The sequence below is a fragment of the Setaria italica genome, chromosome I, assembly GCF_000263155.2.
Source record: "Setaria italica strain Yugu1 chromosome I, Setaria_italica_v2.0, whole genome shotgun sequence".
Classification (NCBI taxonomy): domain Eukaryota; kingdom Viridiplantae; phylum Streptophyta; class Magnoliopsida; order Poales; family Poaceae; genus Setaria; species Setaria italica.
The window spans coordinates 10,819,385-10,834,192 of record NC_028450.1 but is presented as its reverse complement, the minus strand read 5'-3'; the positions used below and the strand labels follow the sequence as shown (position 1 = coordinate 10,834,192).

General features: G+C 44.1%; 1 protein-coding gene across 4 annotated transcripts; it reads left to right on the top strand.

Moving 5' to 3' along the window:
• The first annotated feature begins 5,539 nt into the window (after window positions 1-5,539).
• Window positions 5,540-12,345, top strand: LOC101765300 (transcription factor bHLH68). 4 transcript variants are annotated; one of them, XM_004952165.3, is made up of 9 exons: window positions 5,541-6,128; window positions 6,364-6,670; window positions 6,976-7,053; window positions 7,297-7,362; window positions 8,224-8,289; window positions 9,159-9,266; window positions 11,261-11,305; window positions 11,605-11,670; window positions 11,786-12,345. In XM_004952165.3, exons 1-9 carry the CDS (start codon window positions 5,815-5,817, stop codon window positions 11,936-11,938), a joined length of 1,203 nt encoding a protein of 400 aa, XP_004952222.1. In that variant the 5' UTR covers window positions 5,541-5,814; the 3' UTR covers window positions 11,939-12,345. The 4 variants fall into 4 exon arrangements, with proteins under 4 accessions (XP_004952223.1, XP_004952222.1, XP_022685514.1 ...); XM_012843224.2 differs by having other exon boundaries at window positions 5,543-6,128; window positions 11,605-11,649; window positions 11,786-12,312; XM_004952166.3 differs by lacking the exon at window positions 9,159-9,266 and having other exon boundaries at window positions 5,540-6,128.
• The last annotated feature ends 2,463 nt before the right edge of the window (window positions 12,346-14,808 follow it).

Sequence of the window (14,808 nt, the reverse complement as noted above, 5' to 3'; positions counted from 1 at the left end):
ACATCGAGTTCGCCAGTGGATTCTCAGTGAGAGCCCCTACCTGGCGCGCCAGCTGTCGGTGTTTAGACCGGCAATCTACTGAGGGGGTGCTCAAGGTAGTGTTTTGGTTAGTGGGGCTCATCGAGATCAGGAACTTGAAGGTAAACGCAGACACAATTTAGACAGGTTCGGGCTGCTAGATTGCGTAATATCCTATGTCATGTGTGTTGGTTGGATTGAATTTCTTTGGAGAGGGTCCCTGCCTCGCCTTATATTAACAGGGGCAGGGTTATAGGTTGGTTGATTTACAAGAATAGTAGTCAGATTTGACTAGGCGAGTCCTACTCTGATTGCTACGAGTACTTTTCCTAATTCTCGACTAGTTCTTGCCTTGCCACATAGACTACGCCGTCCTACGCCATAGCCTCCATGTTAGATACGTCTCAGTGTCCAGCCATGTATTTAGGACTGTCCAAACCTTCTGGTGGACCCATAGATGTATGTACGACTACAACCGCTCCCACCGGTGACCCAGCAATCCCCAACCCTAACCCCTAACCCCGCGGCCCATCTCCGGTGATCTCCTGCAGCAAGGACGCCGTTCGCTGCTACTAATAACAACGTGCCCGCGCCATCTAAGGTTTTTGGATGAAATATATAGGTGTTGTTTCGCTTTTCCTACGAGCCATGTGCCCCATGTGTATATGATCTCACTTGTTGGGATTCAATATAATGGTGCCCCAAGCGCACAATATAGCTTTCTCGCACACATGATACAATATTGATGACCATAAATTTAAAGTTTCTGCAAATTAAAATTTAGTTAGGATTGTGTTTAGAAGATCATGGCAGTATATCTTATCTAAAATATCACTCTGTTCAACTTTTTTTTTGGCCGGTAAGGATTTCAATTATCAAGTGAACGCCCGTTTTCCGTACGCGTTGAACCCATCGTCCTGTCATGGAGCTAGCTGAGTTTCCCCCTCTAGAGGCTATAGCCGTTGCTATCACTTACACGCCGACCAGGCATATGCCGAGCCCCACACGCTCATCTATCATCGACCAGTGAAATCTCGTAACGGTGTTGCAAAAGCAATGTACGTCCTGTTTATACACGCGGCCCGCAGCTGCCTGCAGGGCGCACTAGTCTATCTCTGCAGGGTTTCGCATTTTCAGGTGTGGTCATCCCTTTCACTCGTGAGCTCATCGATCGGCACGAATACACGCAAATGATGTACTATATATGATGTACGTAGTGGAAGGTGTAAAGTCCCATCGTCTTTTTCGTTTCCCTCTCATGGTGATGGGGCGGCGACTCGACGGGACGTCGCGCGCTTGCCCCATCATGCTCATCGGCACGCGCTGTCGGCCGCCCATTGCCTTTGACGGTGCTTCAAGGCTCATCGATCCATCCATCCATCCATCGCCCTGCCCAGCATCGATTTTCAGGCGACAGATCGCGGGTGGATCGGAAACGTATATACCCCGCTCCGGTTCCAACGTCGCCGATCTCGTGGCGCTGACAACGAGAGATCGGTGTGTGAGATCCATCGATCGTTTTCGCCCGGCGGCTGGGGCCCGCCACCACCGCCGGTGGACGGGCGGCCGGCACGGCACGGCACCGGCGGCGGGCCAACCAAGCCCTGCACCTACGCGCGCGCGCGGGAGCTCGATTTCCCGCGCGGATCGATGGCCACACACACGCACGCACGCATGCACGCGCGCCACCAACCGCCAGTTACGCGCGTGGTCGTCGTCGTCCATGGTGGCACTGCCGCACGCGCCTGCCCGCAGCGTCAGACCGCGACTCCAGGCGGCTGATTGGCGGGCCCGGCCGGCCGCCGCGCATCGATGGCTATGCTGCCGTGCGTGTCCCGGCGGCCGCGCGCGATGATGCGCCCGTGCCCACACGGCCGGGGACTCTGGAGAATCTCAGGGGCGATCGATCAGGGCAGGGCAGTCCGGCCGCGGCCGGGCTAGGCCGCTGTTTTTCCGGCCAACTGCTTTTGAGCCGCGCGCTCTGCTGTGCGGCAGCAGTAGTACTAGCAGTGTTGTGTGCGCGTCTTCTGATCGGTAGCTACCTTTAGCTGCTGCCTGCTGCAGATTTGCATGGTCTGGTCAACAACTCTCCAATAATCATTCATTCAATTCGCGCTGCTGATCGGCTGCACGACCAACCTTTTAACTACTTGGTGCTGCTTCGATTCTACAGGTACCTGATCACATTTGCTTCAGCTCAGAAGAGGTAAGCTCGAATTATTATTATTTTTCATAAAAAGGAGCGACGAACAATCAGCGGAATATTAAATGAATAATATACATCGATCGTGATCGTTCGGTACAGAGGAGATATATGCTTTCAGCTAGCCCAGCGGAATTATTCGGGAGACCTTAAAAAGCTTCTACTGATTAAAATGATATCATATATCAAAGTGAAGATCACACGGAACTGATCTGCTTTACGTCCCATTATGTTTCCTCCTTTGTATATGCGTATCGCACGCCCATAAATGCAAGGGAATGTACTTTAATCTTGCTCTCTGATTATCCTAGCTATACACTCGTGCAAAAATTGCATGAGAAAGCAATGATACAATTATACAAAACAGAGCATATAGCATTACCACTCACCAGTATATGCAAGTTTGTTTTCACCGTGTTCCTGATTTTCTTGTGCAGTAGAAGACCCTCCACTCTATCTGATGACTTCAGGGTGACGGGTGCATGACATGGCAACCAAGTAGTATTTCCGTTAAAATATGGGCGCGTACCAAGGTCTCAAGCTAGGATTTAGACTAATGATCACAAGCGCCGACAGGTGACTGCCGATGGGGAACAAAAAGAGATGGACAAATGCGATAGGCTCTAGCTGCCTACAAGCTAGCGTACACCACCCTACGTAGGGTCGTCGTACGACGTACACCCACACACTGACTCTTTTTCAGGGAGGTAAACTCACCATATGAATAATCAACTGTGTTTATCTTGTTTACCACCTTTTTATTTCTGTTCATAAATGTACAATATTTTTTATTGCAATTTTTTTAATAAGAATGAAAAAATGTACAGTATTTTGATTGCAATTTTTTAATGAGAATGACAAAATATTAATCCTATGTGAGTATTTTTCCTGACAAATCCAATGGTATGAGCATATAATCGATCTAAACAGTTTCTCTTAAATATTACTCAAAGATAAATAATATGTCTGATTTTGTTATTTTCCGTTCCACAATTAATTAGTTTTCTCCAGTAAGGAAGAACTGAAGACGAGGTTTCTGATTCATCAAAAATTACTGTGGAAAAAGAAAGTTTGTATGTTTTCAGTAAATAAAAATATACAGTCTCTAGATTTTTTAGATTGTAGAACTTTTGTTGAATGCTTCTCTGTGAAACTCCAAAATTCTACACACATCATCCCTATACATTATAACATCTAGCTCAGCATTCTCTGTTTTTGGGAATTGCACTCATGAAGAATAATTGAAGAACTATTTAAACTAATTCTTCTCTAGTTCAAACAATCATTACTTAACTGCCTTGCTCAGTATCCTATATCACCACCAACAACAATAAGAACGTAGCCTTTCAATTCCAAGCAAATTGGGGTAAACTACAGTTGAAATCTAATAAGAGCCACAAATTAGAGTTCAATACATAGTTCAGGTACATGATAGCTGTTTTCTAAGCACTCCTATCCAGAGCTAAATCTTTGAGTATATTCCATCCCTTCAAATCTTCTTTTATTGCCTCTTCCCATATCAATTTTGGTTTTCCTCTACCTCTCTTCACATTACTGCCATGCCTTAGGGTTCCATCATGCACCGGTGCCTCCAGAGACCTCCGTTGGACATGTTCAAACCATCTCAGCCGCTGTTGGATATTGATGCTACCCCTAACCTATCACGTATATACTTATTCCGGACTTGATCCCTTCTCGTGCGAATAAATCCAACGCAACCATGGATAGGATAGGACAGGGCATTAATTTGTGACCACTCTTCCAAACATACTTCTAGCACATGCTAGAACAAAGGACAGGGCATTAATTTGTGATGCACATTTCATGGCACAACATTACATAGGTCATAGGCATATATCCATCAATGGCATATAGAGAGTTCTAATTATCATGCACAAAGTAGACAGGGCGTAGGAGGAAGCAGCTAGTACTGCGTTTGACACATGGGACAAGACACCGGGGGGACTACAAATATGCAGTGGTCCTATACTTTCCCTTTTTAACGGCCGATCATGTTGTGAGAGCCACCAGGCATCTTTCAGACGTACTATTCACAATGCAAACCACTTGATGTAGAGAATGTGACAGGATCTACTATATAGTAGTAGTAGTATATTACTACAAGGTAATTAAATCAAATAATACCAGTAATTATTTTTTTGACACAAAAACATTAGAAGTAATAATGTAATATAGGTATCTTCCCTGGCCTGTACTAAAAAGCTAGCCTAGGAGCTACTGCGCTGGTTCTTCCCAAAATTAAGAGTTCAGTTCAGCAATGTCCATCGAGGACAAGGCAAACCAGACAAAGATTTGGTATAGCCTCGATCCTATCAAAGTCAAAAGTAATTAGTTGCGTGTATACATCCCTAAAATCCGCAAGAAATTTGGCTCGCTCTTTAAGGCCCGGCCTGCTGCATGCTAGTTTACATGCAATGCATCCCCGAGCAGGGAAAAGAAGATCGAAACACGTTAAAGAAAGCACAAAGCCAACACACACAGTTGCAGAAGGCTAAACAGCTTAGACTGACAACGTTACTGGGAGATCTATAGGGGATGCAAGACAGAACGTACATGTCAACCTATAGGTTAAACTTAGCCTCTAATTAAGCAACTTAGAAGCTACAGGTATCTGGTATATATGTCTAATGAAAAGCTACAGTAAAGTGCGGAAGATTAAATTTTGCATATCGAACTTGTAAAATCAAATACTTTTATGTTTTTTCTATGTTGAACTCACGATTTGTAGTTGTAAACATAAACCATGTACCCGATTTTTTCAATTAATGAAATGGTTCAGCTCTCTTGTTGTTCGAGGAGAAAAAAGAAGTACTTAAAAATTATGTGCAGGGAAGCCATTTTATATGTCAATATGCAAATGTATATAGAACAAACTCTTCCCGCAAAAAAAAAGAACAAACTCGACTTTACTTTGGGGATAAAGGACAACTTGCAGATCTTGAAATGATATGAATGTATAATAACATAATTTATCGAGGATTTTAAAATATATATACATGGAAGATTCCCATGTATGTGCAATAATAGATCACCAAAAAATGCCCTTTTTATGGGTGCCTCTCATGCATTATTCTCCTTTAATCAGGCTATTCCTTAAAGCCTGGATGCATGCAAGCTAAAGTTTTCCCTGACCCATTTCTTCTCAAAAGCAAAAGGAGGCCGATGCAAAAGAAATAAAACTTTAGTTCAAAAAAAAGAAATAAAACGAAGAGTGGCAGCAGAAAAAGGGCAGCCAAGGAAAAGGAAACAGGTAAAGCTGGAGGAGGGGAGCCGAAATAAAACACATGCCCTCTTTCAAACACCTCTTCCACTCCACCAAGTTCTTCTAGCCAGTGTCACTTGAGATTCCCTCTCCTTCCTCCAAATGGCCATATGCTTTCTCCCTCCTCCCTCTAGAGGTTGACCTCAACAAGTAAAAGGCCTTGCAAAGAGATAGTGGCGATCGTCGAGTGCGCAAAAGCTAGAGAGAGAAGAGAGAGGTTGAGTGCTTGCACTAGCTTGCGTGTGTGTGTGTGTTAGAGAGACAGAGAGAGTGAGTGAGAGAGAGAGAGATCAGCATATCAGAGGGGAATATGGATAGGGGACTCGTCCACAAATCATCGCCTCTAGTGGGCGAGATGGGAGAGGCAGGCCATGGATGGTGGAGCGTGAATAATTTGAGGCCCCCCTTTGAGCAGCAGCACCATCCTTCTCTTTTCATGCCGTCCACCACCACCACCACCACCACCGCGGCGCCGTCTTCTTCGTCGTCCCCTCTCCATTCCTTCTCCTCGCTGCTGCTCTCCAATCACTACCCGCTGCCTACGACCAGCACGTCGCCGTGGCACCATGACAGCAGCAGCACCAGCAGCCACGGCCAGCAGGATTCATGGAGCCAGCTCATACAGTATGTAACTCACGCTCTCTATCTCTTTGTTTGTGTGGGTCTGTGTATGAGCGCCCAGTTTTGATATTGGCAATTAGCTTCCTTTCCCAGGTAAATTAAATGTTTCAAAAACTGCATGGTGCATAAAATATGATGTTCACTGTCACTTAGTTAACTTTCATATCCTTTAATCTCCTCAAAAGAATTTCATATTCTTGGAGTGTGCTTAATTTATGATCATATTGCGTTCATCCAGAGGGGGATTGGCCACTAATGGGGAAGAGATGTACAAGGAAGGCCAGATGCTATTCCCAACTACTACAGTTTGTTCAGAAGCCGGAGGGAGCGGCGGGAGCTATCTCTACAGCGCCGCCACAGCTAGCCATGGGAGCAGCACAAGTGATGAGATCCAATTGCCTTGGGGAAGCAGCGTCCACCAGCACCACAAGGCCCTGCAGCAGAAATCTGCTTCCTCTCCGAGGTCTTCTTCCATAACGTCGACCACCTCCCTCGGGAGCAACATGCTGGAGTTCTCCAACAACAGTAGTTCACCAGTACGTGAGGTAGGGATGACAAGTTGATTTTCTTTTAATTTTTCTGGAGCATGAGAGGAGGATGCAAAGCTGATTTATCCATGTGCATATGCCATGCTAATTTTTAATGTCATCAAGGGTGAAAGGCTTTCTTTAAGCTTACCTGAGAGAGAGACATGGAGTGGTGAACTGGTTACATATAAATAATCTATGGGAAGCAACTTTTACTAGGAAATAGTTAACATAGATAACCATGCTGCTAGATGCTAAGCAGTAAATTGTATGTGGAATTGAAAGTTTAAGAACTTTACTCCATCTTTCTGTGTTTCCACTAGTGCATCAGCACAGCATCTGGATCAGCTTTCAAGAAGGCTAGGGTCCAAGAACCCTCCCCGGCTCAATCTACTGTGAAGGTAATCTCTCTCTCTCTCTCTCTCTCTCTCTCTCTCTCTCTCTCTCTCTCTCTCTCTCTCTCTCTCTCTCGCATATGGGCCAGCATTTCAGACTCCAGATCAATGCAACTAGAGAGAGAGTTTTGAAGCATGCATACTGAAATGGACAGGCATGGAATCATTGTGGGGTAGCAGAGAGTGTGAGATTGGCAGGGTTCGGAATGATGGCAATTTTAGTATCTTTTGCTTGTTCTTTTGCTCCAGGTGAGGAAGGAGAAGCTAGGGGATCGAATAACTGCTCTTCACCAGCTTGTCTCCCCGTTTGGAAAGGTTTGTATATGCATATCTAACTGCAAATCCTCCTCAACCCTTTCCATACAGCCAGTGAATAGAGTTAAAATTGGCATCAGACTCATCAAAGTCAGATTACGAATAGACAACAATTTAATAATGTTTAGTCTTGAAGTGAATAATTTATGAAAGGGTGGGTGTTTACTCAGTTTGCAGATAAAAACCAATGCAAACTGCCGGTCAGGGAGAAGTATATGACAAAATTGAGTTGACATGAGTAATCAAACTGTTAACCTCTTCTTGTGTGTATTTAATTAACTCTCCAGAGAGTAATTAGACCTTGTACCTAACGAAAGAGCTCATATCATCTATTAGCTAAAGTTGATTATGCAAATATACAGAGAATGAATATAGAACTGCATATATAGGTGAGAAGTCGTATAGAAAACTAGCTGAGAAGTCAGTTTTCTACTCGTATACGTTTTAAAAACCATTTTGCTCTACTCCTAATATAGTAATATATATAGAAAAAAAAGTTCTTCTCACATATAACCTGTGCTTCTATTTTGTGCATAAAATTCTAGTTGAAGAACAGTTCTCATCAAAGGTGCCAATGTAATGGTGCCCTATGTAATATAATGAAGGGATTCCATCATATCGATTCTGTTGATGTGTACCAAGTCAATAGAAAACTGAACGCCTGCAAAGTCCTTACATTATGATCCTCCATTCTGATCAGCTGTGCATCATTATCTTTTGCTACATACCATGCATCTTCCTTTTAACTCATATGCTAGCTAGCTAGATCATGTAAAAGAAGATCCATTTTTGCAGAGAAAAATACAAAAAAGAGATCCTGACATGGGCTAATAACCTCTCTCTCTCTTTTTTTCCTGGCAGACTGACACAGCGTCTGTACTCCTTGAAGCCATTGGGTACATCAGATTCCTTCATAGTCAAATTGAGGTCCAGCTCTTCCCTCTCTCTCTCTCTCTGATCCATCTTTCTCTCTCTCTCTCCATGCGTGCCCATACCTGCAGCTAGCTAGCCCTGGCCTCAACAGTAGCACAGTAGAAGGATCATACACATAAAGCATATAGCCATGCATGCATGCGATGTAATTGTTCCCTTGTTTGTTTTCACACTTGTGTGCACTTAACACCATGAACTTTTTGGAGACCTGCTTTATACACAGTACACGATGCTACAGTGTACAGTACTTGCTGCATGCAGCTAGCTAGCTCCCGAACACTTAATATGTCAGACATGAATGCATGAGGGCTATAGCCGAGGTTAATTAGATGATATGCGCAGGCAGCAGAATGCTAAATTAACCCCTTTTTAATTTGGATTTGATTGGAAGAAGAATTCAATTTCATTCACGCATCAATTCCGTCCAACCAATTAAACACTTACTAGGCAAATTCCATTCAAGATGATAGGAAAAATAATGGATATATGCGTATGGTGGGAGATCGAGCTAGTCAAATGACGGCGGGGCGGGTGGGCTGCCTGCAGCTGGTAAAGCTGCATGGCGTGTGTTAATCTGCCCGATGTGTCACGCGATCTTTTGAGCCTGGGCTCTGCAACAGTGCATGCCTTTTTGGAAAAGAGCTAGCCGTGCCCCTGCTGCCTGTGCACGCTGCCATCTATCACAGCCTTCATTTCGATTCTCCCTCTCTCTCTTGTCTCTGTCTCTCTCTCTCTCCCCCTAGATTAGTACATGCATCGATCAATTAATAATCTCTCTGGCATTTTGGTACGTGCGTGTTCTCACTTTTACTTATGACGAAGCGAAACCTGGTTGATCATATCGTCGTCTATTCTATCTCCAGGCTCTGAGCTCGCCGTACGTGGGCGGCAGCAATGACGGTGGTGGGGCCGGCTCCTCCATCAGCTCTAGCTCCAAGCATCAGCAGCAGCTCCACATCCACGAGTCTAGTGTGAGTAGTACTGCGCCACCCACCGCTGTAGCTCATGGCTACAGTCCTCTCTCCTCTCCCTCTAGTCTCTACTCTCTCTCTAGAGCGCTGTGAATTCTTTTGACTCGCTCCATGCACAGTTCATATATCTGCATCACTGCCTGTACCTACCGTGGTCGTACACGCCGTACCATGCACGCCCGTTGCGTGCGCAATTCCCGAGGCAGGCTGCCCTGCCATGGGTGGCATGCTCTGACTGCAGCTTGCTGGATCATCATCGCTACCTAGCTCATCGTATCTGCGCGCCTTCATGCGCGCGCATCACGTCCCGCAGCATCTGCTGACCGGGTCAGCAGGATCGGAGAAAGCTATCGGCAATTTTTGGCACTTGGTACCAGTGGCACATGATCTCTCCTCACTTCCTCAGTGTATAGTCAGTACACAATAACGCTCTCATTGGTTTCTTCGTGGATCCACGCACAGTGTGCCCATATCTTAGAAACCCATATGGCGCCCAACGCCCAGATCCAAATGATCCAATGGTTTCCAAGGGAGCCTCGCGGGCTAGGTGTCCAAATTCGTGGTCCACACATGAAATAGTTCCTATTTCTAGTCCCATAGTCCGGTTCCAGCATGTCTAATTTCGTTTTCTGTGGCCCTAGTCACAACTAACCGTTCATGCCCTATGATAAGTACTTTCCTCTGAATTCAACGCTGGCATTTTAGGCAATTATTACTCCCTCGACTTTTCTAGATGCATAGATATTATTATGCATCTAGACATATAGGGTATATCTAAGTGCATAATAAAATTTATGAATTAAAAAAGTCAAAACGACATATAATTTAGGATGGAGGGATTATATCTTATGTATAAGGTGCCAGATTTTTCCATAAAGGGTCAGTTTGAAATGGACGGCTCAATCCTAATAAAATTTATCAGTTGGATTTGTCACCATCATGCAGTTGGATTTTAATAAATAATGCAAAATAAATTATCCAGTGCTTTTCACATGTCTACACCTTATCGTATATTTTAGTTTCCTGATGAAAAGACGCCTTAAGTTGAATTTAGACCTAGTGGTTACTACACTACTGTTGTTACTGATGTAAAGTTATATATGAGAGAATACAAAAAAATGCATGCGACTCATTGTCCGTATGAGTTAAAAATTCAATGAAGTAGAACAAAGAAAATGAAGCATAAGGAATTCAAATTAAAACCATAAAATAACATCCATGAGGAGTTTTTACCCATTTTTTGGGGAATCAACAAAAGTTTGAGATTTAAGTAATCAACACAGCTGATGGCACACTCCGACATGTTTATGTAATGTAATAGTTTCATCAGCAGAATATATACTAGCTTTATTTGGTAGACATAGCTGTGTGAGAACCCCAGAATTGTACATGATCGCCACGGGAAACATAAAGACAAATGCTATTGATACAAGTGATTGGTGTGTACAGTACCATTTGGTGCATTAATTTTCCTTTCCAGATGATCAGATCGATCACAAGTGGTACAGTGCCACACCCTTGTTGTATGTCCTTGGCAGCTAGGATGTATATTTTTGTGTGTGTCCTCATATATGTTTAGGCTTAAGACCACTGCACATCATGTGTTCTTCACAACTTTAAAAATAATGTATCATTTTCCTTACATACATTCCCTTGAATATTTCATAATTTTATCTATGCTGCGGTGTGCAAAAGTGTAGCTGCTGCCTTATGAAGCAATAGGTTATTCTTCTGAACCAAGGATTCCCACATGCACTGAGAGTATGCTTTCTGCTGCAGAGAAGTATAAAATTATATTACCATGACAACAAGATTAAGGCAGAACAAGCAGCGCAATAGAAAAAGCATAAGCGTACGATTTTACCCAAAGCATCGTATCTCTGTGAGATCTTTGACAAAAGTATTGACAGAAACTTTATGCCTGGCGAACCAATTTATGTATATATATACCGATAAAAGGTGTCTGATTCCCTTTAATCCCTAATTTTTTATAGGTGCACGGAGAAAGGCACAGCATATTTCCAGAAGACCCTGGCCAGGTATCATTATCTACTCGATTAGTCTCAGTAATTTTATCGCTAGCTCCTTTTATGGGATCAATACCCATGCATCTGATCGATCGGTTAAGTAAAGCACAAAGATACTTTTGTTCGAAAGAAAGGAGCCTTTAGTTCTTCGTCAAAAGCGTTGCTTTAATTTGGTACATGTAGAAAGCATCAAGGAAAAGTTAATCATGGGCCAGTACTTGTCTCCAGCTTTACATCCTTTAGTTATCATTGCAAAATGCTCTTTGGCCTCACTAATGCATATGATTATCTCTGGTCCCATACGTGTGCAGCTCCTGCATGACAATGCATTGAAAAAACGAGGACAGCCTGAGCAGGTACTACTCGTCATCGATCATGTAAATCAACTCAAAGTTTGCTTGATATCTCATGTAAAAAATTAAGGAGAATAGTAGGTCATACCCATAGCATATTTTGCAACATTTAGTTATGTTAAAAAAAAACTGTGGCCAGGATGGAAGCTGTGAGGAAGCGAAGAAGGATCTGAGGAGCAGGGGTCTGTGCCTTGTCCCAGTGAGCTGCACCCTGGACGTCGGAGTTGACGTGGTCGCAGACTACTGGGCGGCCGCAGCTGCGCCGGCTTTCGGCATGGGGTTCGGCGGGTAGATAATGGAGGATGTTACACGGCGAGCATGCTGGGCTGCATAACATCAGGAGCAGCCATCCTGGTGAAGAGAGATGCTTAAGGCTGGTTCCTCTTGATGCTATGCGAGTATGCGTACGTATGATCGATAGATGTATGCACACTGATCGATAATGCATGGACGTAGGGGATCGATGCAAATAGTATATAACTGGTAGTGTGTGTGATCTATCTTGTCTAGAGATTGGTCATCAATTTGGATGCATTGATTAGAGAGGGCTGCACACAAGCTAAGAGTGCACCATCTGTACGTATAACTCATTTAACTCTTATTTGCGCCTCACTGCTATGCATGGTGATGGTCTCTTGTGTAAGTGTGCAATGTGTCTATGTTTAATTTTTCGCAAGTTGCTATGATTTAAAATCTGAATGCATTATCGCGCGTCCGTTCTAGATTTTTCTGCTATATATCTATGAATACGTTGACTCTTGTCAATGATAAATACGCAGTTAGTGAAATTTGAAAATGTATATTATTGTTTTTGCTCATCGAAGGGAAGGCATCAAACTGATGCCTATATTATTTGCTAGACGGGCCATGTTGTAATTGTAGTGTTAGTTTTCATGGCTTTACTACTCAACTATATGCGTTAATTTTTCCCTTTTTATTATTTGAAAATGGTAACATCACTTGGACTGAATTTTTTGTGGTGATAACTAATAAAATGGCAACTTAACAAAGTGTTACCTGAAGCTTTACTTATGTTAGTTTTTTTGGGAGGGTGGGGGTGGGGCCCACTATGTTTACTCTTACAGTACCTAATAAGTTATTGGGCGTTCTCTTACTGGTCTCACTACCGGAATGTCCAAGTTTGCCGTGTGTCCACGACACACGGCGAAGCCCAAAAAATACTCGGCAAAGCCTTTGCCGAGTGTTACACTCGGCAAACAGTACACGGCGTACACAGTGCCAGCAAAAGTTTCTTTGGGCACTCGGCAAAAACTTTGCCGAGTGCTAAAACCGACGCTCGGAAAAAAAAGCAACATGACGGCGTGAAGACGGTCACGGCATGTTTGCCGAGTGTCTAACGGCATGGGCACTCGGCAAACTGCCCTGTTTGCCGAGTGTCCACAGAAAAAACACTCGGCAAACATGCCTTGTTTGCCGAGTGTCCTAGAATGTATAGAGCCCTTTTGCTGAGTGTAACACTCGGCAAAGCTGCCACATATAACCAGTTTATTTGGTTCGGTCACAGTCACGTACCACATTCAAATAAATATCACATCCTCATAGATAGTTCACAATAGGCATCACAGGCAGTTCATATAGATATATCGACAACACATCACAAATGCAAATGAACTTCACAATCACAAATGCAAATAAACTTCAGAATCACAAGTACATAGTTCATAGAGACTCGAAACACACAAGTATACACTAATAAGACCTCTCATCGACATCTACTGAACTAACCGGAGTCATTGTGACCACAGTGGCTATTGGTGCTGTGAGTGTCCTACTCCAGGCTCATTCGATGCCGCTGATTGATTCTGCACAAAGGAGAAGAGATAAATCATTCATAATGATTGAGAACGAAACATACAAGTATTAGAAATAAACTAGCAACTAGGAATAGTGATTAATTCTGCGGAAACTAAAAGTAGCTAAGTTACATTGAGAACGAAACAGTGATTGCAAGATTAACTACAAACTAGAAATAAACTAGAAACTAGAAACATACGCACATCACAAAGGAGAAAAGATTGATTCTCCATAAACTAGAAACGGTGATTATAAGGTTGTGAAGTGACTCACAGTGTCGGGTGGAGTATTTGGAGTAGGTTGAGGAGGAGGGACTGGCATCGCTGGCGGAGGTTGACCGATTGCAGCGTAAACACCCCTCATCATTTCAAACATCTGCAGTCGCTCTGCCTCCATCCTCAGTTGCTCGGCCTCCATCCTCTGCTCAATCCTCGGCTCGATGGATGCCTCTAGCTCCTCCGGTCGCCTCCTTTCTTGTTCCAGCTGAGCCTACAATATTTCATCCCAATGTTACAATGCAATGCAAAAGTATGTAAAAATCAATGAACGATGAATAAAATAGAAATAACCTGGAGTTCGTCCATCTGGAACCATGTAGAGTCTGGTCGAGGGTGTATCGCCGGGTTGGAACTCATGCTCTGTGCTCAAAGCTGAGGGAGGGAGGGAGTACAAGCCGTATCGAGTGTGTCGTCGCCAATCCAGAACTGGCCATGCTTCTTGCCTCCTCCCACCCTCATGACCACTTCTCCATCAAGGTCATGTGCGCTTGGATCGTAGTCTGGGCCATGGACCGCCCTTGCCATTGATGTGTATCCATCAAGGCGACTGTGGACAGTCTCGTTGCTGTACGCCGAGGACGAGTCATCCGGGTTGTAGGCGACGCCGGCCGTCGCCTTGCCCTTGCCGGCCAAAGCATAAGCCTTGAACAAAGGAACATAATAGTGTCAATTATAAATATTGGTAGCACCTCCCCAGCATAGTGAGGTAACCACAACCTGCAACAAACCAACAACATGATGGCCGGCAACCACATACACAGCTTATACCTTGCAAAACTCGGGAACTACCACATGAAGTAGCCTCTCGTCGCCGGCGACAGGTGACGCGTCGAGTAGTTTATCCTACATGTTTGCATGAATACAATGGTGTCATTTCCAAATCATTACATAATACTTTCAATGAATTATTTCTTCTCCAATCTAATGAAATTACCTTGGTTCCAAAATCAGCATGACACGGAGCGGCGGGGAGGGTGGGGGCGGCCTCATCGCGGCAACGACGGGGTAGGGGGCGGCAATGAGGATGGGGGTGGCGGGGAGGGTGGGGGGCGGCCTCACCACGGCCAAT